Raw genomic sequence first — 24,742 nt, 5'->3', positions numbered from 1 at the left:
CCCTCACAACTTAGGTCGACTTTGTACAAAACATAAGGTATCAGCATTGCTATAAGGGACTTGTGGTAGTGTCTAACATCACCTTATATTGATTGATGTAATTTAGTATCGAGTTCCATATATTATATTTTAAATTAAAATATGTGAGACTTGATACTAAATTACATTAGTCATTTATCGTGTTAGATGATGATAGATATCACTCACGCTGTTTAGCAATTCTCAAAACATATTTACAAAATCAAATCTTCCCATAGCTAATTTATGCTAAACTTTCGAAGAGAATAGAAAACTTATTATTTTATTTGATAAGAACTTTTATATGTATTATTAAATAATAAATTGCTGATATACTAATTTGATTTGATGAAAACTTTAATGTAAGGAGCATACAATTAACATTTTACAATAAGTTGTGATATGACCAGCAAGAATAATGAGTTTATTTTCCATGTAAGCTTTTTTTTTTTTAAATGGTCTAAATTTGAACTATTAGTTACCATATTAATTATTAGCAAACCAATCTCATTTTGAGTTATGAGCGTATTTTCATCCAAAACAAAATATGAGAAATCGTCTAAACATATAGAATAATTTCCTGTGTTTTGTCCCATTGTTTATTTAGATTATGTGTTTTGACAAATTATTTTTTGGACCCTATATTTTGTAAAATGATTAATATAGAACCCTAAAGTCAATTTCGATGAGAAAAAATTTGATATAATAATACAGTTTTTACGCAGAATGATTTTATTTTTGTTCTAAATTGTTAATTTGGTAAATTATTTGTGATTTTAATTGAAAAATCATTGATCAAAATTAAATTTAGGGTACTATTTTAACTATTTTATAAAATATAAGATCTAAAAAATAATTAGTTAAAACACAAAATCCAAACAAACAACTAATTTCACAAAATACTAGTACTAATCCTAATTTAAATATTTATGCTGTAATAATAGTAAAACTTAATAATCTATTTTTCCATTTAGTAAAAAAAAAAAAGAAAAATCCATTACTAATTGGGTCCCTCGTCCAGCCAGAATTTCATGGTCCATTTTCCCCGCCATAGCACCCTGAAACAGATTATAAATATAGATCTTTCTCAATTTCATTTCTGAACCTGCTAAAGTTCTCCTGTTAGTGAGTACCAAACCCTCTTCAAATTCGTGTTCATCAACGAGGTATCTTCTCTTCAAGAACGCACTTAAACCAGAATTTTATGATCGTTTTGCAAAATTTAGGAGAAGATTACTTTCAGTAATGAATGCACCAGTAGATATAGGAATTTCACTATTTTAATCGAATTTCAAAGCGGAATCTGCGAAATTGAGCTGTGATTTTCGCTTTTTATTTCTCATTTTCGATAGTGAGCCGAGTTTTTCATCTGCAATTCTTTGGTTTGGATCTTATCATTGGCAGAATTTATGAACGTTTGCATGTAATTCGGCTGTGAAATTTTTTCTTCTTTGATTTTAGTTTTGGTAGAAATAACAGAGAGGAAACATCAAGCTAAAAGAGAAGTACATCGAAATTTTGAATATGCATGTGAGAATTGTGAGAAGCTTAAGAAAATTTATATGCTTACATATTGTTTACTTCGCTGATTTATTGTTTTGGTAAAATTATTAGTTAAGAAGCATTGTTTTGATGGAAAGTATTAGGTAATATCTTCTCTTTTCGAAATAATATTTATGTATTGGGTATTAGAAATAAGAATTAGGTGTTAGGTATTAACAGCTTTGATGCTACATATATTAAACTTTGTTCCCAATTTTTTCTTACTTCAATACAGTGACTGAAGAAACAAATGTGATTATGGATCCATATTCATTGAAGTCTGTGTTTGATTTGCCACTTCCATTTCAATCAACTTTTAGTTTCAGGTAATGTTCGTAATATTACACTTTGGACAAAGCAGGAATTATTCTATTTTCATCTAGGTTAGAATTTCAAAAGATGCATTCTTCATGTCAGAAACTATGCGGTGCATGCAGATATTTCAATTCTCTGCAGAATGAATGCTTCCCTGTCTGTTTCCACGCCGATATAAACATGGTTGTTTCGGCTCCAACGGGAAGTGGTAAAACAGTACTCTTTGAGCTCTGCATCTTGAGGCTTCTCTCACGGTTTATTTCTGAGGGGACGAAGTTTGTTCATGTAAAGGGAACTCTTAAGACTGTAAGTCTGATTGATGCCAATTACTAGGGTCTAGGCATCTTTGTTGCAATCTAGGAATTTTTTTTTTTTTGTTTGAAAAGTATGTTTTCACCCTGATCCAGACAGCCAATGATGAGTGATTAAATCCGATGGAAGCTTTCCTTTGGAAAGAGGATAGATAATTCATGCTCTTTGACATGGTGCATTATATTTTGTATTAAGGTTGAGTCAAATTCTAACTTGCAGCAACTACTTATTGATTCCACCTTCCTTATTTTGATATGCAGATCTATATAGCCCCATCGAAGGCTTTAGTACAAGAGAAACTTCGTCATTGGACTCAAAAGTTTGGATCATGGGGTATAAATTGCTTAGAGCTAACAGGAGATAATGAATCTTACAACATAAAGAATATACAAGAAGCAGACATCATCCTAACCACTCCTGAAGTGAGGGCAAATTTTCTTTTTGCAGCCATTTAGATAAAGTCTCCAATATACTGTTTTGATTTGGATGATACTTTTGGGGACTGGCTAAATGGTTTTTTTTTTCCCTCTCTAATCAGAAATTTGATGCAGTAACTAGGCATGGCATAAAAGATGGTGGATTGAGCTTTTTTGGTGATATATCACTTTTACTTATTGATGAAGTTCATCTGCTGAATGATCCACGTGGAGCAGCTTTGGAGGCAATCGTCAGTAGAATAAAAATGCTTGCACGGAATCCTTTGTTGAAGTCAAGTTCCCTGTCTGATGTTCGTTTCCTAGCAGTGTCTGCCACGATCCCAAATATCGAGGACCTTGGTAAGATTGATTATATGATAATTTTTATGAGGCAACAAAGCATTTAAGAATTTACACACACTTTGCATAAACAATTGCAGCCGAATGGCTTGAGGTTCCTGTCCAAGGAGTTAAAAGGTACTTTTAAAATATTATTTGGATGTATATACTCAAATACAATATGCATTCAATCATATGTGTCTATGTATTCATGAATATATAAATTTATCTCTTCTGTGAGTGTATGCTAGTGTCCTTTTATCCTGTTTTGCTTTTCGACATGTCTTCACAGGTTTGGAGAAGAAATGAGGCCCGTGAAGTTGACTACTAAAGTTTTTGGTATGCATGCGATCCACTATTCTTAATATTTAGAAGTTTATAACCCCTGATGCATATTAAGAGGATTCAGTATTGATAACCACATTGCATCAATATGGGTGTCCCATATTACATTGTTATTAGTGAACGTGCAAGAGTATAATTTTTTAATAGCATAAACTTGTCATTGTTATTGATCTATGTCCCAATAAATCTTCCTGCAGGATATACCCCAGCCAAAAATGATTTTCTATTTGAGAAAGTAAGTGTTTATATGACTGATCTCTGGATTATTCAGGACAACCCGAAAAAAAGAGAAAAAAATTTGGATAATCCACAAACTGTACCACTATTGCTATTTTATTGACTATGAGTACGGAATTTCCTTGCAGTTGTTATTAAGTTAATCACTCCTTATTTTGCTAACTCTTTGTTTTTGTTCCATTGTTCAGCGCCTTCAAAATTATATATGGGGTATGTAGAGTAGGGACCATACTACTAAATTTGAAGATTATATTTTCAAATGAAATGTCTGCCTATTTTTTTCATGGTGAATTATGTATGTTATTACTAATACACCATGAACAAATTATGCTTAAAACTGATTTACAGATATTCTCATGCAATATTCAAGAGGGAAATCTGCTCTAGTCTTTTGTTCAACTAGAAAAGGCGCACAAGAAGCAGCACAGCGACTGACTCAATCAGCAATGAACTTTGGCCATTCAAATCCATTTGTCAAGGACAGAGAACAGCAAGAAAGGTTGAGGGAAGCTTCCCTGTTGTGCAGTGACAAACAAATGCAGTCCTATATTGTTTATGGCGGTATGGGTTGTGTTATTAAATTTGTCTTGCTTCTAGGCTTTTAGCTGTTCCTTGAGTCATCACTAATTACCATAACAAAATATCTCCAATGTTTGCAGTTGGTTATCACAATGGTGGACTTTGCCACAAGGATCGTACTCTGGTTGAAAATCTTTTTCTCAACGGTGACATTCAAGTACTCTGCACAACAAATACTCTTGCCCATGGAGTTAACTTACCAGCACACACAGTTGTAATAAAATCAACACAGCATTTGTATGTCATTTCTCCTACCAATATATCGAGATTTGGAAAAGCCTTTTCTTTCTCCAATAATCTAACAGAATAATTGTAACCCAGCAACAAAGAAAAAGGCTTGTACATGGAATACGATCGATCCACAGTACTACAGGTTTGTCAGTTGTCACAAGACACTTAATTATCATCTTTCTACGATATCCAATGTTTAATTAAATTAGGAATATTTTATTGAACCATAATGGAAATCTATTGCTAGATTCTAGTTATTTCAGTCTGTAGTCTACTTGAAAGAATGGTATTAATGAGAGTAAATGAGGAACTACTGAACTACGACATCTAGACTTATTTATTATCTACTGCTGGGACTATATTTTGTAAAAGTTACATCATAAACCATGTAACTAATGAGGTCAATATGATGAGTGAAATTACAGCTTCCAGGAAATTTAGTAGTCAGTACGCACAAGGTAATCTCTTTTCGTTTATTTCATACAGTTATCTGTAATGTTTCTCCCAAGGGAGATTCTTGTTAGAGCAACAATTTGGAAGGAAAAAATGTAACAAAATAAATCAGAGAGGAAACAACAATTATACTTCATACAACAGTCCTATCCTATCTGAAATATTAGATGAATTGTATTAAATATGTTTCATCAGGATTTTGTTTTGGCATCATCCAGATGTGTGGAAGGGCTGGGCGGCCACCCTTTGATGATACAGGAATGGTTATAATAATGACAAGAAGAGACACGGTATTTTATAATCTTCCATCAAAAATTTTTGTGCATGTAAAATTACGTTATGATATTCTTAACATTTTTGTTTGTTTGTTTTAGTTATTGGAATTGGTTTGAGATAATACCAGCATTTATTTTTCTCTTGAACTTTTTCACGATCTCAGGTGCACTTGTATGAGAATCTCTTGAATGGATGTGAAATGGTGGAATCACAGTATGTATATATAATGTAATCTTTAAGTTTCTCAACGCAATGGAGCTTGGGACTAATTTGGTCATTAATTGGTTGCGTACTTTAGATTGCTTTCATGTGTGACGGAGCACCTAACTGCAGAGATAGTTCAACTGACTGTCACTGATATTACAAAGGCAATTGAGTGGATGAAGTGCTCATACTTATATGTGAGGATGAAAAAGGCACGTAGTTTCGGGTACCCATTTTTGGACATCGTTGTATTTTCATTCTCATCTAGTTTATTCTGAACCATTGATGCATAATCAGAACCCTGGAAATTATGCTGTCAAAAAAGGAATTTCAAGAGACCGAGTAGAAAAGCATCTGCAAGGTACCGTTATGGTTCACAGGTGGAAGCAAGAAAGAGAACTTCTTTCCTCTTATATTCATTATCAATGTTATCCTTGTCAGAGATTTGTGTTCAGAAAGTAAACGAGTTATCAAGATATCAATTGATCTGGACTGATGAAGATGGTTTCCTCTTGAAACCACTAGGTATATCAGTAGCAGTAATCCATGTTACAGTTTTATAAGTGCATTTGGAATAAAAGTCATTCTCGCTTTCTAACCGTTCTCCTTTTGCTGTCTTTAGAGCCTGGAAGGCTGATGACAAGGTACTACTTGAAATTCGATACAATGAAACTTTTAATGCAGATCCCAGTAAACTGCACTCTGGAAGATGCTCTTCATGTTATCTGCCGAGCTGAGGAAATTTCATGTAAATCTGCTCAAAGTGCTTATGTTGTATGTCTGTCCATTTTTTGAATTGTCAGTCTGAAGAGTGTGGTATCTAATTACTGAAAAATAAAGGGATACAGCTCAGACGCAATGAGAAAAAGCTTCTGAATGACATTAACACTGATAAAGAGGGTCGACTTCGCTTTCACATCCTCATTGATAATGGGAGACGAAAAAAGCGTATTCAGACTAGAGAGGAGAAGATATTTGTTCTTGTTAATGACTGCTTGACTGGTGATCCTTTGATTCACGATTTATCCCTAACACAGGTTTTTATTTCTATGATAATTTTAGTCTAAGCTTTGTGTTGCATATGATAATGCTCAGAGCTTAGCTTCGCTGCTGAATCCATTTGTTGCTGTGACACAGGACGTCAACTCAATATGCTTAAATGGATGTAGAATCGCTAAGTGCATGAAAGAATATTTTATTTACAAAAAGAACTACAAAGGAGCCTTGGATTCAGCTCTTCTTGCGAAGTCGTTGCATCAAAAACTGTGGGATGATAGTCCTTATCTGCTGAAACAATTACCTGGGATTGGCATGGTGACAGCGAAGGTATGATCCATGAATTATTGATTTCTATCAGAATACATTGCTTTGTTATTGGGTCACGAACCCATCTCTCTTTATCTCTTGTAGGCACTACAATCAATGGAAATTACATCATTTGAGACACTGGCTGGAGCTGATCCCCGGAGGATAGAGATAGTCACTGGTCGAAAGTTTCCATTTGGAAACCATATCAAGGACTCCTTACTATCACTACCTCCGAAAGTTGACATGAAGGTTGAGGAAACTGAATGCCAGATGCGAGGGAAGTCGAAGTTGGTGATAACACTGACAAGGATATCAGAACCTTTCAAGTCAATGAAACGACATTATGCTGATATGGTATGTTTTGTAGAATTTAGCTTCAGTATTTCTTTTAGAATTGGTGGTGTGATAAGTGTTATTTAGCCTAAGAATGAAGGTTCATTATGCAGATTGTTGGTTCTGAAGAAGATAACATGATTGTCTTGCATGAGAAAATAAGGTGACTATTATTATATTTGTGCATTTTTTTTTAACATATTCATGCAAGAATATCCTTTTTGTTCATCCACCATAATTATATAATATCCTAACTCTACCTGAATTATTGCTGCAGAGTGGAAGAGTTTTCTAGGTGCGCAAATTTTTTGAAACCTTAACTCTCTTGTCTGCCATATAAACTTGTTAACGTATTAATCATAATCATGATCACTGTAACATGAGTCTTGAGTTCAACACCATGACAAGAAAGAGAAAAGCCCTGACATGAAAATTTTCTCTACAGAAGAAATGTACTGGGATTGTAACTAAGTCAGCTATGTCAAATGAATGCCTTTGACTATTACTACTCTAATTGAGATGTTGTTTTCACTGCAGTCCCTATAGCGCAGTAATTCTCCTGCCAAATCCACAGCAAGGAAAGCTGACTGTTAAGGCTGATCTTATTTTTGAAGAATACAGTAAAGCCTCTTCCATGTTATGTCTAGTTTTTGCGACTATAAGACACACATACTGGTGGATCCTAAATCATTCAGTGGTTTCATTCATGCAGTTGGCATTGATGTTCACCAAAAACTTGTATTGACAAAAGTGAGCAATTTAAGCTTGAACAACAAAAGGGGAAAAATACAGTCTTCTTCTACTCCAGCTCAGGAAGTATGTGTGATCGAAGATGATGATGATGATAATGAGGAAACCACATTTCAGGCCCCAGCTAAAAAGCTTCACAAGTTAGCGAAATCTAAAATAATAGACGATTCTGTGTAAGTATTTCAAAAAATAATTATTTATCTTCTGATTCTCTATTAGATTACAGATATCTGAACTTTCATTTATATATATATAAACTATGAAACCCCCCGTGTTTTCTATCCCAGGCCTAGTTTCAATATTCTAGATGAGAACTTTGAAGAGTTTGAAGGAGGTATATGATAAATGATACCTATCACCTATTTTCAAATTTCGTTCTTCCCAGTTATTTTTTCTCCCTTCACTAATCACATGTACTACCATCGAAGATGAGCCTGTTCTCCAAGTTAACGAAGATAAACACAAAAACGTGACAGAGCAAAAAATATTTGACCACATACGTGAAAAGGCCAAAAGCTTTCCCCATTTGGCAGCCCCAAATATTGCATACCCTCCATCCACTGAGACACTGAATCTTATAAGGAAGCACACTCGCGAAAATGAGCTTGATTCCCTTAGAGATGATATCGAAGTTCTGGGAGAGGTAGACAGAATAATAAATGCAAGGTTTACTTTGGTCAAACCAACTATAGATCCTGGTGGGGGAGAGCAATACGGACAAAATACTGAAAAACCACAGCACCATAGTACACTCAAAAGCTCATCTAACTTCAACTGCATGGAACAAATAGGTTCATTCTTTTCCTGGATGACACTTAATGTTGATATTTATTTTCTCTTTTTTAATCGTTTAAACTCTTATCATTGAAGGTGGGGTTTCCCCTGAACCTGAAGACTGCACAGTCGAAACTTTAACTGAAGACACGATATTTGATCACATACGGAAGAAAGCCAAGAATTTTCCTCAGTTGAGTAATTTGCAGCCCCAAACTGAGTCACTGTGGACTATATCCGACGATCCTATGGAAGATGCTATACTCATCTCAGATTCGGAAGCCGGAGAGGTAGGAGACTGTGTGCGTGATAGAAGGCCGGGAAAAAGGGTGAAACCCAACGCTTCTTCTGGAAAAAGAGCAAAGGCTTCTCCTAAAGTTTCAAGCACATGTGTTGATCTCTCATCGACTAAAATGCCGTCGTTTGATATTTCAATGTTGAAAAACGACGTAGTAGCGGCTGACCAACACAGCTCAATGGAGATTAGGAGGAAGCAGCAGCATTCTCAGTCTCCAACTTTGCAACAGAACCAGCGCTGCTCTTCGACAACACCGGGTAAAGCTAAGAAAGTTGAGTCATTTCTTGGGTTTGAGAGTGTCTTTTCTTTTCTTTGAATGTCTTTCATTGCACGGGAGATTATAGATGTATGGATTATGGATTGGTTGATTGTTTTGGTTAAGAATTGTAATCTAATAAAACGAGAAAAAGCCTTGGTGAACGACCTTGATAGGGAGACCGTAACTGCCCAAGTAAACGACATTAATGATTCCACAGAAAAACAAAAGTGAACTATCAAACACTTGTCCTAAAAACTATAAAGGGCAAAATTGTTTATAGAAGTGAACGACGTCATTTAATAAAGAAACGACAAAAATGACCTCAAACGCCGTTATACAGTATTATTATTAACGGTGTCAGAACAAGAAACGTCAAAAGCTTCATAAGCATGATAGTTTTTTCAATAATTATTTAAAAAATAATCTACTATACACTCTATTCACACACTTAGTGCTCTGCCAATTGATGAGATATAACATCTTCATAGCTAAATATAGCTTAAAACTCTTAAAATATCTCTCCATTAAATAAGTTATAATACCTCAATATTTTACCTCATAAAAAATACATCTTCACATTTAGCTAAGAGCACTCCCAACAACTCTGCTACTCTATTCTTCAAAATAAATCATCAAAACCCAACTTTTTTTATTTTACATCCAATTTTTATAATACATCATACAACTTCTCTATATTTTTCTTTCCATCATTTAAATAGTATACCTTTAAATTTTTTTATTAATTAAAATAAGAAAATAGAAGTGAAAGAGAATGATAAATAAAAAATAATAATTAATTAGGGAGAGAAAGAAAGAAAAAAGAATAAAAAAATGAAAAAAAAATGTTTAAAGGAAGTTTATCATTTCTCTGCATGTAGAGATGAAAATGAAGAAAATAAAGAAACTCTAAAAGAGAGAACTAGTTAACTAGTTTACATCACCAGCTAGAAGGTGCTTTATGCATTGGTTCTTCAATTTTTTTTAAGAATACTCTACTTTGAAGGAGTTATTGGGAGTGCTCTAAGCTTTAGAGCTCCTTCAAAAATATTTTAATATTTTTTTTCTTTCTTTCACCACATATATATATAAATAATATTTTTATTCTTCACTCACTCTTTTTTTTTGGATATATATAAAAAAAAAAATTCATATATACAAATATATTATTTCTTTCTCTACATAGGGCACATTAAAAAATAATTTTTAATATATTATTATTATTTTAAAATGGATTTGATTACCAATTATATATACTTAATGTAATGTATAAATTATTTATATTACAATAATATTACAGTATTAATGGTTTGAGAAAAGATATAGAAAATGTAATGTTATTATTAATAGATAAAGAAAATATTTAAAATAAATATAATATGTTAGACTCTTGAATTGACCAACGACACTGAGTCAAATAAACGATATGAAATAAGAATTGAACTTAAGAATAATTAACGAATAATAAACGACACACAAATTTATAGTGGTTCGATCCCGATAGTCGGTAATGACCTACGTCTACTTAGTACTCTTATTAATGTAAATCCCCCAAAACATGCGATCAACAGACTAGAGTCCACCGAGTTTCTCAAGTTAGGGAGAATGATAGAAGGACGTGTATAACAACACTCGAATCTTATGAACTCTCTGAAAATAAAGAACTATCGCATCCCTATAATGATTCACTAAGCCCTCTATTTATAGGCTTAAGAATTTACATAATTGGGTCGTGGACCTTACATGACTTGTGCCACAAGTAATAATAAAATAATATGTAAATAATACACTTTACATTTGAAATAACAGATATCCCTCAAATATCTGTTATATTATTTTATAATATAATATAATGTAATATTATATTATATTATATTATAATATAATGTTTTAGATTAAATAAATGTGACAAAGTGTGTCACATATTGTAACATATAATAGAGAGTTACAATATTTATATATATGAGATATATCCAAATAATGTAACTTATTTGGTGTTACAAATTTGTAACTTCCAAATATTACCCTTTATTATGTAAATTTGTTGTTACACAATATTGAGATGAATTTCATAAAGTCATATGTGATATGGTTGTTAGAGATATGATTTTAACCCCAATAATGTGTTTTGGGAGTTACAAAATCATTTGGGAGGGTTTGGAACCGTTTGGAAAAATAGCACATTTTTTGTGTTGAAATTGGTCGGTGGCTGCGGCCACCAACATTCAGTGGCCGCGGTCTGTGGGTCAGAGATCAGTGGCTGCGGCCACTGTCTCTGGCCGCGGCCACAGGCCAAAACTGACCAATTTTTCAGTTTTTTCAATATTTGTTGAACGATTTAAAAAACTCAAATAACTCCCAAATCTCATTTTTAATTCCATATTAATCAAATTAAACATTGGTAATAGCCATGGGGGTTGGTGGAATTTTAAATTCAAAGGGTGTCTTTAAACTCTATAAATAGGAGCCTATAGCTCACTTGAAAGACACAACTTTTTTATCCATTAGAGCACTTGGCTAGAAACACCTTGAGGCTTGATAATTCCAGAAAGCTTTTCCAATATCTGAGAGAGATTCCTTAGTGCTTGAGTTAGGGGGAAATAAGCTTTTGGACAAATGTTTTAATCCTTGTTCAAGTTGGTGATCCCCAACCCTCTTCACTTAGGTTATGTAAGTGAGAGTTTCTTGTATTTCTGTTCTTCTTTCTATTGTATTGTTTTCTTCTTATTCTCTTGTTCTTTTTACTTGTATTTCTTATTCAAGAGTTGTAATCTTTTCTTTTCTTTTGTTTCAAACACTTTACTTTATTTGTAACATTTTGCTTAGAGTTGTATTTTACTATTCTCTTCTTCTTCATCATCTTCTTCATTTCCTTTGTTTATTTGTAATTTTCAGTTATAGAGTTGTAACTCTTTTTAATCAATCATTATTTGTAATATATTGCATAGAGTTGTAATATTATTATCAATTTCCATTGAGGCAAAACATTTTTTCCTAACAATATCTATACAATTAACTAACTTTGAGCTTTAATTGTGTTCCATTGAGCAGCTCTGGTAGCATGTCTTTTGACCAACTTCTTTTCCTGTTGCTCCGCGTAGCTCTTGGACGTCTCTGATAGCATGTTTCCTTCTCCTGTCTGGTCATGGGTTGACCAATCTTCCATAAATTACTTGTCATGGGCCTTTCAATTGTCTTATTTTTATGCCACGTCATCATGCTAATTTTTAGGAAAATATTTGTCCGCCAAGTTTATTATAATACGATCAACATTAAATAAACTTACTCGACCAGCATTCACTGACCTGTCACATCCAACTATATTTCTACTTCCTCGAAAAGGTAAATAATCATGATTTTACGGTTTCAAAGGAAGGTTTTGATGACTTTACGTTTTCTAATGTTCCAAAACCCTCCTTTCACTCATGACTTGTCAGCTACTCTGATCAATATAAATAGACCTCTTCCTTTTCCTTCACTTCTTACCTTAACTTTCTCTCTCCTCAAGAACTTCCAAAAAAAAAAATCAAGCATTTTCCGATCATCTTGCAATAGTTTCCAAGAATTTTTAGATGATTTTCAATCAATATCTTCAGCAATCCTTATTTTGTAACTTTCATATTGAAGTTCTTGATATGTTCTTGAGGATAATTGGTTATAGGTAAAGAATGTGTATAATTATGGGTTTACATGAGTGTTTTAGGCAATATTTAAGAGTGTAAAGATGTTTAGGAAGGGTATATGAAGGTATAACTATCGATTTTGGGTTCAAAATCAAAGTAAATTTTTTATTTTGGCATTAGGAAAAAAACTTATTTTTTCCCGCTTATTCTGAAAGTGAAAAGTTTTCATTTTCACTTTTTGATCTTTATCTTCCTATCCTCATAGGTTTCAATATGTTTGTTTTTATATACTGCTAGTCGTATAAGAGCTTAACTTTTATCTATGAGTAGCATTAATTTTCTCTTTAGCTTTTTCTTTTCTATTGGTTGTAGGTTCTCACTTCTCTTTCTTCTTCTAAAATATTAATGGAAGATTATTAGGGAGGTGAGAGGCCAATAAACGAAGACTTCCTTGCTTTGCTGTTCAAAGACTCTGAGCAACCTACTTTGCCCATATCACAAGCTTCACCACAGCCAATACCATTGACCAGCTATCCCAAACCAAATCCTTCTTTTGACCGAACCAGAAGAAAACCACAAAGAGCCAAACCATCCATGGCCGGTGTAAAACAAGTAGCTCAGAAAAAGAAAAAGACCCCCGATCCTCACATTGGTCAGCATGCAACCAATGCTAAGGGTCCTTTGACCAACCCCTAGCCGTAAAAATCAAACATCCTTCTGAGTTGCTCCTTACCCATGCCCTTGTAAAAGAGGGCATAAAAAAAGATGTAATCTGGTACATCGCCCCTCCTAGCGTCATATCGAGCAGGATGGTGGCCAAGTATCCCAAGAAGTATGTGTTGGTAACTGGTTTACCATGTGCAAAGCAGAATGCATTGGGTGTTGGGCCAAGAGATGGTTAGGAAAGAGTTTCCTAATACGTAGCGGAATAGTGATGGGTGGCCCAGTGTATGACAAATTTTTTGTAACATATTTAAACCACCTTTAAATATGCAGATCTATTAATATACATACATTAATCATAACACAAGAGAAGAATAAAGAACATACCTCTTGATGCCTATCAAGTGTCCTTGTTATCTTTTCGTAAAATATATGATCTTCCTATCCACGCTGCTCCCAGGTACTCACACCAAGATCTTCCACAATGTTCTCTACACCTCAAGAAGTGTGTGAGCACTTAGAGAATAAAGGATGGAATATTTCTGATTAACCTTGATGCACTCAACACATGAGATCAAGAGAATAGGCTTGAGATTGGTTCTGTATCTTTTTCAGGGAGAGATAGAAAAGTATCGTTTCTTTTTCTTATAGCGAATAAATTCAGTATCTTTTATTTTCTGATAAGTCTAACTTAAATAGAAAATATTTAAATTTTAAAAATAAATATGTAACCAATTTACAATCTATCTTTTAATTAATGAATTATCTTATTAATGAAAATATCAAAAACTAACTTTTAAAATTTTCATTAATTAATTAATTAATTAAATAAAAGTGAAAAATATATCCCTGATTTTTTATGTAGCTCACGCAGTCCAGGGACTGTGTGTGTCGTGTAGTGTTTATCCATAAATCAGCTGATGATGACGTGGCAAGGATTTTCGACAAGTGGCGGTCACGTAGCAGAGATACGGCTCGCCTATCGACCATTATTATTTCTACACGGAAAGATCAAGTTTTATATACGACCAGCTTGGTCATATATTTCGTTCATTTATGTAAAGATCTGTATAGTTGTGATGATATCCGAGAATATCTCTTCATTATGACCTGCAGATCCGATCATTAAGGATAGGTATTATTTCCTAATTCATGTAACTCTTCCTGAGCTTATAAATACACAAGAAATAGCTCAAGGAAGGGGATCGATCTTTTTCTTTCGGAATTATACTACTATCTTCCATCGTTGTATTGCTTTCTTCTTCTAAGGTCTGTGAAACTCAGGAACCCTAGTTCTTTGATCACACCTTTGGAGCTCAATATTATTAATAGCATCAAGTGGACGTAGGTCATTACCAATCACTGGGGCCGAACCACTATAAATCTCTATGTTCTTTATCTTTCCATTAGATTATTTTCAAGCTCTATATCATTTTCCTGTCGTTTTCTAGACTCCGTGTCGTTGACCAAAATCAAGGTCAACATTGTAGCTCCCAATAAATTAGGGATAAGAGATTTTTCCACAATTTTTTAATTATTTATTCAAACTACCTTATCAGATAAAATCCAACAACCTCATAATTAATTCAAATTTGAATCTATTATCTTTTTAACTAATTATCACATATAATTAATTATTTTAATAAATATCAATCTTTTAAATTCAAATTCAATTTGAACTTATCAGATTATTATCTCCCACTCAAATAAAAGATATTTAATTAATTCTATCAATTAATTAAAACCAATTTTAATTAAATACTAATTTCAAAAATTAAATATTTATTTTATTATAATTTCAAAAATTATAATAAATTAATTATATATATAATTTTGAAAATCATATAATAATTAATTATTAATTATTTTTTATGATTACAACTAATTTTTAATTAATTAATTAATCACTATTATCACATAACTGCATATTTGGCCTGAAGAACAAATTTATTCTTAAATATGTCTTTTTACCATTTTACCCTTTGCATCAACTCTTGCCTTGAATAGTGTTGATAGAGCCGTTGTGGGGACCTATGGACCTATAATTCCAAGCTCCAATACATTTAAGATTATTAATTAAACTCTTTAATTAAATAATCTTAATTTATTAATCTCATGATTACTCCACTATAAATATGAGACTGCACTCTTGTAATTATATACATTTCATTTACTGAGTACTTTATAACAATAAAGCGTCCATTGATATAATCATTACATACAAATTAACCCTCTAATAATGGTTCATAATTAATCGGGAGTAAAATTACTGTTTTACCCTTTTGATTATATCTTGTTTCCTTAAGTACCATTGACTTTACTAGTGAAGGTTAATTCATAACAAAATTATGAATTTGAGATCAATAACCTTCCAGTCCCAAAAGTCAACCCTTAAGAGAACCATTAATCAATCTCTTACGAGAAGGTATAGATTCCATATTTGCATACTATGTCCTCAGCCATTTACATTAATGAGTTCCTAAAACAAAAGTTTCTAGCCTGATCATTCTTACAGACCCTAACGAGTGAATAAAAAAACTCATATAACATAAACAGGAGTTCATAGTAACTTCAGGATTAAGATCTATTTGTATATGATCATCAGTTGATATATTTAAATAATACTTCGAAACGGTATTTAACTAAGTATTAATAAACATATCTGGTCCAGTTCTATATATTATCTAATATATAAAGTACCTCCACTAAAGTGTCCTACCACACTAGTAATCCAAATCTAAATCACATATATTCATAATACTAGTGGACTTACTTGCAGTAATTAATCTAAAGATCCCATAACTTTATTTTACTGTGAACTATTCAAGTTCATTTATCCAAAACACAATCCTCTTGTACCAATACGTCATTGAGATCACATATATAAACTTAAGAATTTTTCTGATATTTACTTAATATTATCACAAAATAATATAGTCCACAAAATATATACATAACAAATTCATTTTATTTATTTATTTCATAAAACAATGTCTACCACATATGCTTTCACGACACAATTCCCAACAATCTCTCACTTTCCCTAAAGCAAATGAGGCATCTCTCTCATTCCCATGTTTCTTACATGCTCCTTAAAAGATTTCATGGATAAAGTCTTTGTGAAAGGATCTGCAAGATTATGCTCTGAAGCTATCTTCATAACTGCAACATCTCCTTGATGAACTATTTTTTTGATCAAGTGATACTTTCTCTCAATGTGCTTTCCCATCTTGTAACTTCATGGTTCCTTTGAGTTAGCTACTGCCCCGCTGTTGTCACAGTACAAAACTAGTGGCTTATCCACATCTGGCACTACTTCCAGATCGGAATAGAACTTCTTGAGCCACATAGCCTCCTTAGCTGCTTCACAGGCTGCTTGATATCGCCCAATAACTCCTAAGCGGTCGCAGTAGTAATTGGGTTATGTCGTATCCACAGAGAGGTAACATACAAGTAAAAAGAAAGATTAGTAAATAAAAAATAATAAATTTTGAAATAATGAAACTTTGAAAAAGAATATAAACATTAAATGAATAGAATCGAGGAATTAGAATCAGAAAGAAAATATGGAAGGCATAAGTTTCATTCATGCAAACATATATATATTTTAATAAAATTGATTCATTCTACTCAACTATAATTCTACACCATTAATTATAGTTGGAAAATATATATAATAAAGCTCACCTTAAAATATGTTCTTTAATTAAATTATACTAACTTTTAATTTTAAAAACTTATCATATTATATACCTTAGAGCGACAAAATACCAATGACAGAATGCAGTAAAAAGCATATAATATAACAAATATCCTAAATTAAATTAAAAGCCTAAATTACATAAGAAGAGCATGACTAGACTTATGTAAAAGACACTAATAAATTTAGAATAAAAATTAGAAGAAAATAAATTTAATTGTAACAAAGATATAGAAAAAAGAACAAAATAAAGAATCAATATATTAAAAATATAATGTAAAACATGAACTTCACCCTAGCCTTTCTACAAAAGAATTTAGCCTAAAATAGGCATTGTTTTCACTCAATGTAATGTAAAAGAAATGAAAGAAAAATAAGAATAAAAATGTTTTTCTCTCTCACTATACTCTCCACACTTAATTCCCCAATCTGATGCTTTTTTTACTTCATTTGGTCCTCTATTTATAGTGTAAATAGGACTAAAAAACGTGTAAAACCGTGTACAAAATAATGGGAAAAATGGCTACAAAATAGGTGCAAAGTGGGACAAGTGGGGACAGATGCAGCAGACACGTGGCCACGTGTCAAGCACCGATTGGGTCAGCTGGAATGTACGTCAGGAGGTGGCAGCGTGTTAGCGGCGTCAGGCATAGTGGCAGACACGTTGTCGGGCGCGTGGGGAGTAGCCGCAAGCGAGTGGGACGCGTGTCCTTCTCTGGTTGGCTCGGCAGGCGGCTGTCAGGCGTGGTAGGTGCGGCTTGTCAGGTGTTGGTGGCTCGGCTCAGCTCGGCTTTGTTAGGCGACTGGAAGCTTGGCTGGCTTGGTTGGGCGAATAGGGAGCTGCCATTTGGCAGCATGGCACTTGCTGAAGCTTTGGTTTTGGGCTCCATTTTGGGCCTAGTTTTGTCAAAAATACCACTTTATCATCATTCTTTTCAATTATATTTCTTTCTTTCTTCTTTCTTTTTGTTTGTGTCAAAAATACATTTTATTTCCTGAAAATTAAACACAAATTAAATCAAATTTAATATTTTCAAATATAAAACATATGGCAATAAATCCATGAAAATATTAATTAAAACTTAATTAATTTTAAACTTTTAAGACTAATAAAATTATATTTTTGAGCACTAATCACTGCTATATACTCGGCTTTCATGGTGGAGTCTGCAATGCATGTTTGTTTAATACTTCGCCAGACTAATGCTCCTCCTCCAAGAGTAAACACTGATCCAGAAGTCGATTTCTGACTATCTCTATCTGATTGAAAATCATAATTAGTGTAACCAGTGGGGTTCAGGTCTCCACCTGAATATACAAGCATATAATCTCTAGTATTTCTAAGATACTTGAGAATATTCTTCATTGCAATCCAATGACTCAATCCAGGATTGGATTGATAACGACTGATTATCTCTATTGCATAACAAATGTCAAGTCTTGTACACAACATGGCGTACATTAGACTGCCTACCGCTGAGGCATAGGGATATTGTCTCATATCTTCCTCTTCCTGAGGTGTTTAGGGACATTGCTCCTTGGAAAGGACTACTCCAAAATGGGTTGTCAGATCACCCTTTTTGGAGTTTTGCATATTAAAGCGTTCTAGCACCTTATCAATATAAGTTGCTTGAGATAGTGCTAAAGTCTTGTTTTGTCTATCTCTAAGAATTTGAATGCCCAGAACATACTTGGCTTCTCCCAAATCTTTCATTTGGAATTGTTCAGCTAACCAGTTCTTTACCTTTGATAATGATGTTACATCATTGCCAATCATAATATATCATCAACGTAAAGAACTAGGAGTACTACTACACCATCTTTGATTTGTTTATAGACACAAGGTTCGTCAATGTTTTGTTAAAAAACAAACGTTTTAATTGTGTCATCAAATCTAAGATTCCAAGATCTAGAAGCTTGTTTGAATCCATAGATGGGCCTAAGAAGCTTCCAAACTTTTTGCTCTTGACCTTTTACTTCAAACCCTTCTGGTTGAGACATGTAAATGGTTTCATCATGGTGGCCATTCAGAAAAGATGTTTTGACATCCATTTGCCAAATCTCATAATCCATGCACCCAGGAATGGATAAGAGTATACGAATGGATTTTAGCATGGCTACAGGAGAAAAAGTGTCTTCATAATCAACCCCTTATTTTTTTGTGTAGCCTTTGGCTACAAGCCTTGCTTTGAAAGTCTCTACTTTCCCATCCACTCCTCTTTTCTTCTTGAATATCCACTTGCAACCAATGGGATTGATATTCTCAGGTGGATCTTCAAGAACCCAGACAGAATTGGAATACATCGATTCCATTTCCTGGTTCATCGCGTCTTGCCATTTGTCCTTGTCAGAATCATTCATTGCATCTTTAAATGTCAATGGATTGTCTTTGTTTGTGTCAGACACAAGAATTTGAACTTCGTGTTCATAGTGTATGGGTTGCTTGCTTACTAATCCTCCCACTACGACGAGGTTCTCTACTATTATGACTAGAACTAGCAGTTTCCTCTTGCCATTTTTCATTGGTTGTTGCTGGTGACTTTGCAACTTCATTTAAGACCATCTCCTCCAGTACAACCTTACTGTGAGGTTTGTTGTTATTAACATAGTCATGTTCAAGAAAAGTTGCATTCGTTGATACAATTGTTTTATTTTCTTTTGGACTATAGAAATTCCACCTCTAGTCTCTTTGGAATAGCCCACAAACTTCAGAGTGTGATTCCAACTTCTCGATCTTTCCTTTAATTACATCTGTAGGACACCCCCAAAGGCGAAAATGGTGTAAACTAGGTTTACAACCATTCCATAATTCCATGGGAGTCTTCTGGATAGACTTAGATGGAACAACATTCAATATGTGTAGAGCACATTGAATCGCATAGCCCCAGAATGATAGTGGTAATGATGAGAAGCTCATCATTGATCTAACCATATCTAGTAATGTTCTGTTCCGTCTTTCTGAAACACCATTTTTCTGTGGCATTCCAGGTGCTGTGAGTTGGGATTGAATACCATACTCACGCAGATTGTAATGCCCCGGATTCCCTATTATGGTTAATGGCTGGATTAGTAGGCCGGGAGGGCCATAACTGTTTAATTATGCCATTAAGTGTGTTTATGCATGCTTATGAGAATTATATTATAATATGATGTTAAATGCGTGCATGTGGGTCCATATTTGTTTACTGGGGTGTTTTGGTAATTTGGCCCGTTGAGGGTATAATTGTATATTTGTTTGTGCGTTAATGATATATTGTGAGACCACATTATAATGTGGATTGGTTCGAGTATTTCGACATGAGACGATCTTTAAACATGATTCATCGGTTTGGTCATAACAGGTTTGAGCTCGGGGCTCAGGGTGAGTCTCGGGGTGTTATTAATGATTATAGCATTACCGGGGATTTTAGGGTAACGGGTTATGAATTGTTGGTGTTTGAGGATATTGAGATTAGCGGGAATTAGGAAGCGTTTATTATAATTAACGGGTTTAGCGGAATGTACCAATTTTGCCCTTGAGTTGGTTTAAGAGGCTTTGGATGGCACAAGGGTATTTTGGTCTTTTTAGGGAGGATATATATGATGTTTAGTGGCTGTAGAAGGTGGTGAAATAAACAGAACAAAACAGGGGTTTGCTTCCTCCATTCCCGTACATCATCTTCTTCACTTCTCCTTTGAGGGTTTTGAGTTCTTGGTGGAGATTTAAGCTAGGGAAACTTAAGGGCTGGATTGGAGACTTGTTTTAGCTTGTGAGGAAGGTCCAAAACCGGTTTCAAGGTGTGTTTTAGCCTTTGGTTTCAGCTAGTGCTCTATTTTCGTTTTAGTTTTCTATTCATGGTTTTTGATGTGGGAAGTGAGAATCAAAGGGGGGTTTTGTGTTGTTTTGATTGGGGTTTGATGAGGGTGAGCTATGGGTGTTATTTGGGGGTTTAATTGAGTGTTTGGAGGAGTTTTGGAGTTGGTTTGAAGGGTTAGTTCCAAGGGAAAACGCAGGGGAGAGTTGGCTGGTGCGTGCTGGTTCTTGGCTGTTTTGCGTAATGAGCCGCGGCCTGTCTATGGCGTGCTGCGGCCTATGATGGCTTAAAATGTGAAAATGGCCCTGTCAGGAGGGTGAGCCGCGGCATGGCTCTGGTGAGCCGCAGTCCATCAGGGCAGATTTAGCCAAAAGCAGGTTTTTAGCTTGGGGATTCAAACCATAGGCCTCGGGGTTGGACCTAGTACCCGGTTGGGTAGTATTTGATGTCTCGGGGGCTGGGATTTGGTTTGGGAACCCTTGGTTATCATTTTTATTGATGAATCCTATATTTTGGTTATGACCAGGTGACCGTCGAGGAATTTAAAGGTTGATCGTTCTCAGGGGTCGTTCATATTATAATACTCACTCGAACCAGAGGTAAGAAAACAGTGTATGCGTATAGTTGCACCCTGTACAGGTATATGGCATGTGTGATTTGATATTTGAGGCATGTTGGTTGATATATGTGGACATGGATTGCATATTAAGTGCTCGTGAACGCTGATTACCTGCTTGAGACACTGACTAGTCAGGGACCGACTCTAAAGTCGAGAATCATGCATTGAATGGCTCTATAGCATTAATGCCTGATCGACCCTAAGGGTCGAGAAACTTACAAGCGCTTGCCTGGTCTACGACCAGATGACTATAGCCAAGGTATATGACCCCGGTGACTATTTGTCACAAGGCTAAGGGACGTTGTCCATAGTTTCGACTCTAGAGTCGTGAGGAAGGTTATGTTGGTGACCAATCACCATGCACCTGTCCTGAACAAGCTTATGAAAGAATCACCTATCAGTTAAGCCCTGGTGACCCTATCGTCACATGGCTAGAGGGAGCGATGCTCATTATTGTGACTTTTGGCTATTGTCACCTATTTGTTGGACTGATAGTCCTGAAGGAATAACTATGATTATTGTTGATATTATATCATGCTATATTGTGTTTTCTTGCTGGGCCTCGGCTCATGGGTGCTATGTGGTGCAGGTAAAGGAAAGGAAAAGCTTGGCCAGCCTTGAGTGGAGAGCTTGGGCGATGTAATGTACATACAGGGCCGCTTGACCGCCACGGTCAAGGAGTTCTCAGAGGGACTAGGGGTTTACCCTATTTTTGTCGCTTAGGCCGGAGGAGTTTGTATATTTGGAACTGTAGCAACTCTTTTGTAACTTGAACTACTTGTAAACATTTTTAAAAGGCTCATGAGCAGTTTATTTACTTAATGAAATGTACCCTTTCCTTTTTATCGGTTTTTCACCTTAACCTGTTAATGGTACCTAGATCACGTTTTTAACCAAAGGACTCGGGTAGCGAGTCAAATTTCCGGTTCACCGTAACTGTTCTGGGGTAACCAGGGCGTTACAACTTGGTATCAGAGCAATGCCAAGGTTAGGGTTCCTGTAGACTGGCTGGGTATGTACACACATCGTCGAAGACAAGCTCGACTCACGGTTTGGTAACTATTTACGTGGTTCCATGAATAATTGTTTAAACGTGATATATATGTGTTACCTGCGTGCATGAGATATTATGCTGAGCCTGTGCCCTGAAATATCATATCTTCAGCAAATGTGTACTGATTAGTACTGAGATTGCTGGCGCCTGCTTATCAGTATGGTTGTTTATGAGTTATTATGTGATACATGCTGAGTGTTGAATGCCATGAACATGTATCTGATTGTGAATATTGAATGACTGTGGAATGTGACTATTATCTGTTTGTTCTTGGACCGTAAGGCGGCAAGAGATTTAGTTATTACTACCTGACTGGCCGTATTGATTGTTGTTTCAGTAAGGTATCAGTGACAGAATGAACCCAGAACAGACAGGCACCTCAGTTGGCCAGAATGGTCAGGGTCAGAATAATGACAGTAGTCAGGGTCAAGAGAATGACCAATCTCAGGTTCCACAGCCAGCACCTGCAAACTGGCAGCAGTTGTTTAATGATTTGCAGGCTATAGTGTTGAAATAAGGGGAGGAGCTTCATCTCCTAAGACAGCAACAAGTGCCAGTGGTAGCCAGTGTTGCAGAGGCACCTTCTGTGTCGGTGCCAGTTATTGGGCCACTGCCTGGGGTTGAAAACAGATTGGAACCTCTTTATGAGCGGTTCAGGAAACAACAACCTCCTGTGTTTGAAGGCAGTGCCGATCCTACCAAAGCTGAACAGTGGATGAGCATGCTTACCACTATGCTTGACTTTATGAGGGTAGTTGGTAATGAGAGGGTGGCCTGTGCTGCCTATATGTTTCGGGAAGATGCCCGGATTTGGTGGGAGGTGGTTGGTCAGACCAAGGATGTTAATCTCCTGAGCTGGGAGGAATTTCAGACCCTGTTCAATGAAAAGTATTATAATGACGCCATTAGAGCGGCGAAGGCTGATGAATTTATGAGGCTACTTCAGGGAAACTTATCAGTAACCGAGTATGCCTTAAGGTTTGACCGTTTGGCAAAGTTTGCCAAGGAGCTGGTGCCCACTGATGGGACCAGGAGAGAGCGTTTCTTACAGGGGCTACAGCCCAGGTTAGCCCGAGATGTGCGCATCACCACTGTGGCAGGAGTGACTACTTATGCACAAGCGGTGGAAAAGGCACTTACAGCTGAAACTGCAGAGATTAAGATCTGGCGTGAGAATGCAGCCAGAAGAGATTTCAGGAGGCCAGGTCCTCCATTTATGGGTTCTGGTAGGGGTGTTGGCCCCAGTGATCAGAAGAGGAAGGTTCCTGACACCTTCCCAGTTTCAGGTCCTGACAGGAGACCTCGTGGTGTTACAATAGGTCGTCCTGGGGGCAGTGAAGCCTAGAAGTCCTATCCCGAGTGTCCTAGATGCAAGAGGCATCACTTGGGAGAGTGTAAGGCAAGATCCTGCTTCTCTTGTGGAGCAGTGGGTCATCTGAAGAAGGATTTCCCTAAGGCAAGAAAGGAAGATCCCAAGAAGGCAGGCAGCTCGGCCCCAGCGCGAGTGTTTGCATTGACTCAGGCAGAAGCTGAGGCTTCCCCCTCAGTTGTTACAGGTCAGCTTCTTAGTGCAGGAACTGTTTATAATGTATTGATTGACTCAGGTGCTACGCATTCCTTTGTTGCTAGTAGCGTTATTGATAGATTGTGTAGACCTTGTGATTTTCATGCTGTGGGGTTTGGTACTTTGTTACCCACTGGGGAGCTGGTTGTATCCAGGAGGTGGGTCAGATCTTTGCCAGTGATAGTGGAGGGCAGAGAGTTTTCAGTGGATCTTATAGAGTTGGTTATGACTGACTTCGATATGATACTGGGTATGGATTGGTTGGCAAAGTATGGGGCAACCATAGACTGTAGAAGGAAGATGGTCACCTTTGAGCCTGAGGGTGAGGATCCTTTTGTATTTGTTGGTACCGTGCATGGATCCCGTATTCCTATGATTTCAGCATTGAGGGCTAGGGATTTATTGCAAGGGGATTGCATTGGATTCTTAGCCAGTGTGGTTGATACCACCCAGGTCGTGCCAGCGAAACCAGAGGATACTAGACTTGTATGTGAGTTTCTGGATGTGTTTCCAGAGGATTTGCCAGGGTTGCCACCACACAGAGAGATTGAGTTCGTTATAGAACTGGCCCCAGGGACGGAGCCAGTGTCTAGAGCACCATACTGGATGGCCCCAGCTGAGTTGAAAGAATTAAAGGTACAGCTGCAAGAGTTGTTGGATTTGGGTTTTATCAGACCTAGCTTTTCACCTTGGGGTGCGCCAGTTCTGTTTGTGAAGAAGAAAGATGGTTCTCTGAGGA

General features: G+C 35.7%; 1 protein-coding gene across 5 annotated transcripts; it reads left to right on the top strand.

Annotated features, from left to right (window-relative positions):
- The first annotated feature begins 978 nt into the window (after nt 1-978).
- LOC133818184 (DExH-box ATP-dependent RNA helicase DExH17) lies at nt 979-9,153 on the top strand. Of its 5 annotated transcripts, none has more exons than XM_062250912.1 (28): nt 979-1,184; nt 1,796-1,886; nt 1,998-2,181; nt 2,448-2,609; nt 2,726-2,963; nt 3,044-3,080; nt 3,235-3,281; nt 3,485-3,522; nt 3,713-3,734; nt 3,873-4,085; nt 4,184-4,340; nt 4,425-4,476; nt 5,006-5,077; nt 5,227-5,276; nt 5,362-5,479; nt 5,565-5,628; nt 5,709-5,792; nt 5,890-6,015; nt 6,108-6,304; nt 6,405-6,593; nt 6,678-6,929; nt 7,022-7,071; nt 7,186-7,203; nt 7,446-7,528; nt 7,621-7,831; nt 7,946-7,992; nt 8,087-8,449; nt 8,529-9,153. In XM_062250912.1, exons 2-28 carry the CDS (start codon nt 1,819-1,821, stop codon nt 9,044-9,046), a joined length of 3,660 nt encoding a protein of 1,219 aa, XP_062106896.1. In that variant the 5' UTR covers nt 979-1,184; nt 1,796-1,818; the 3' UTR covers nt 9,047-9,153. The 5 variants fall into 5 exon arrangements, with proteins under 5 accessions (XP_062106896.1, XP_062106897.1, XP_062106898.1 ...); XM_062250915.1 differs by having other exon boundaries at nt 981-1,184; nt 1,978-2,181; XM_062250913.1 differs by lacking the exon at nt 7,186-7,203.
- Nucleotides 9,154-24,742: the final 15,589 nt, after the last annotated feature.

The sequence above is a fragment of the Humulus lupulus genome, chromosome 2, assembly GCF_963169125.1.
Source record: "Humulus lupulus chromosome 2, drHumLupu1.1, whole genome shotgun sequence".
NCBI lineage: Eukaryota > Viridiplantae > Streptophyta > Magnoliopsida > Rosales > Cannabaceae > Humulus > Humulus lupulus.
This window is presented reverse-complemented; position numbering and strand designations above follow the sequence as displayed.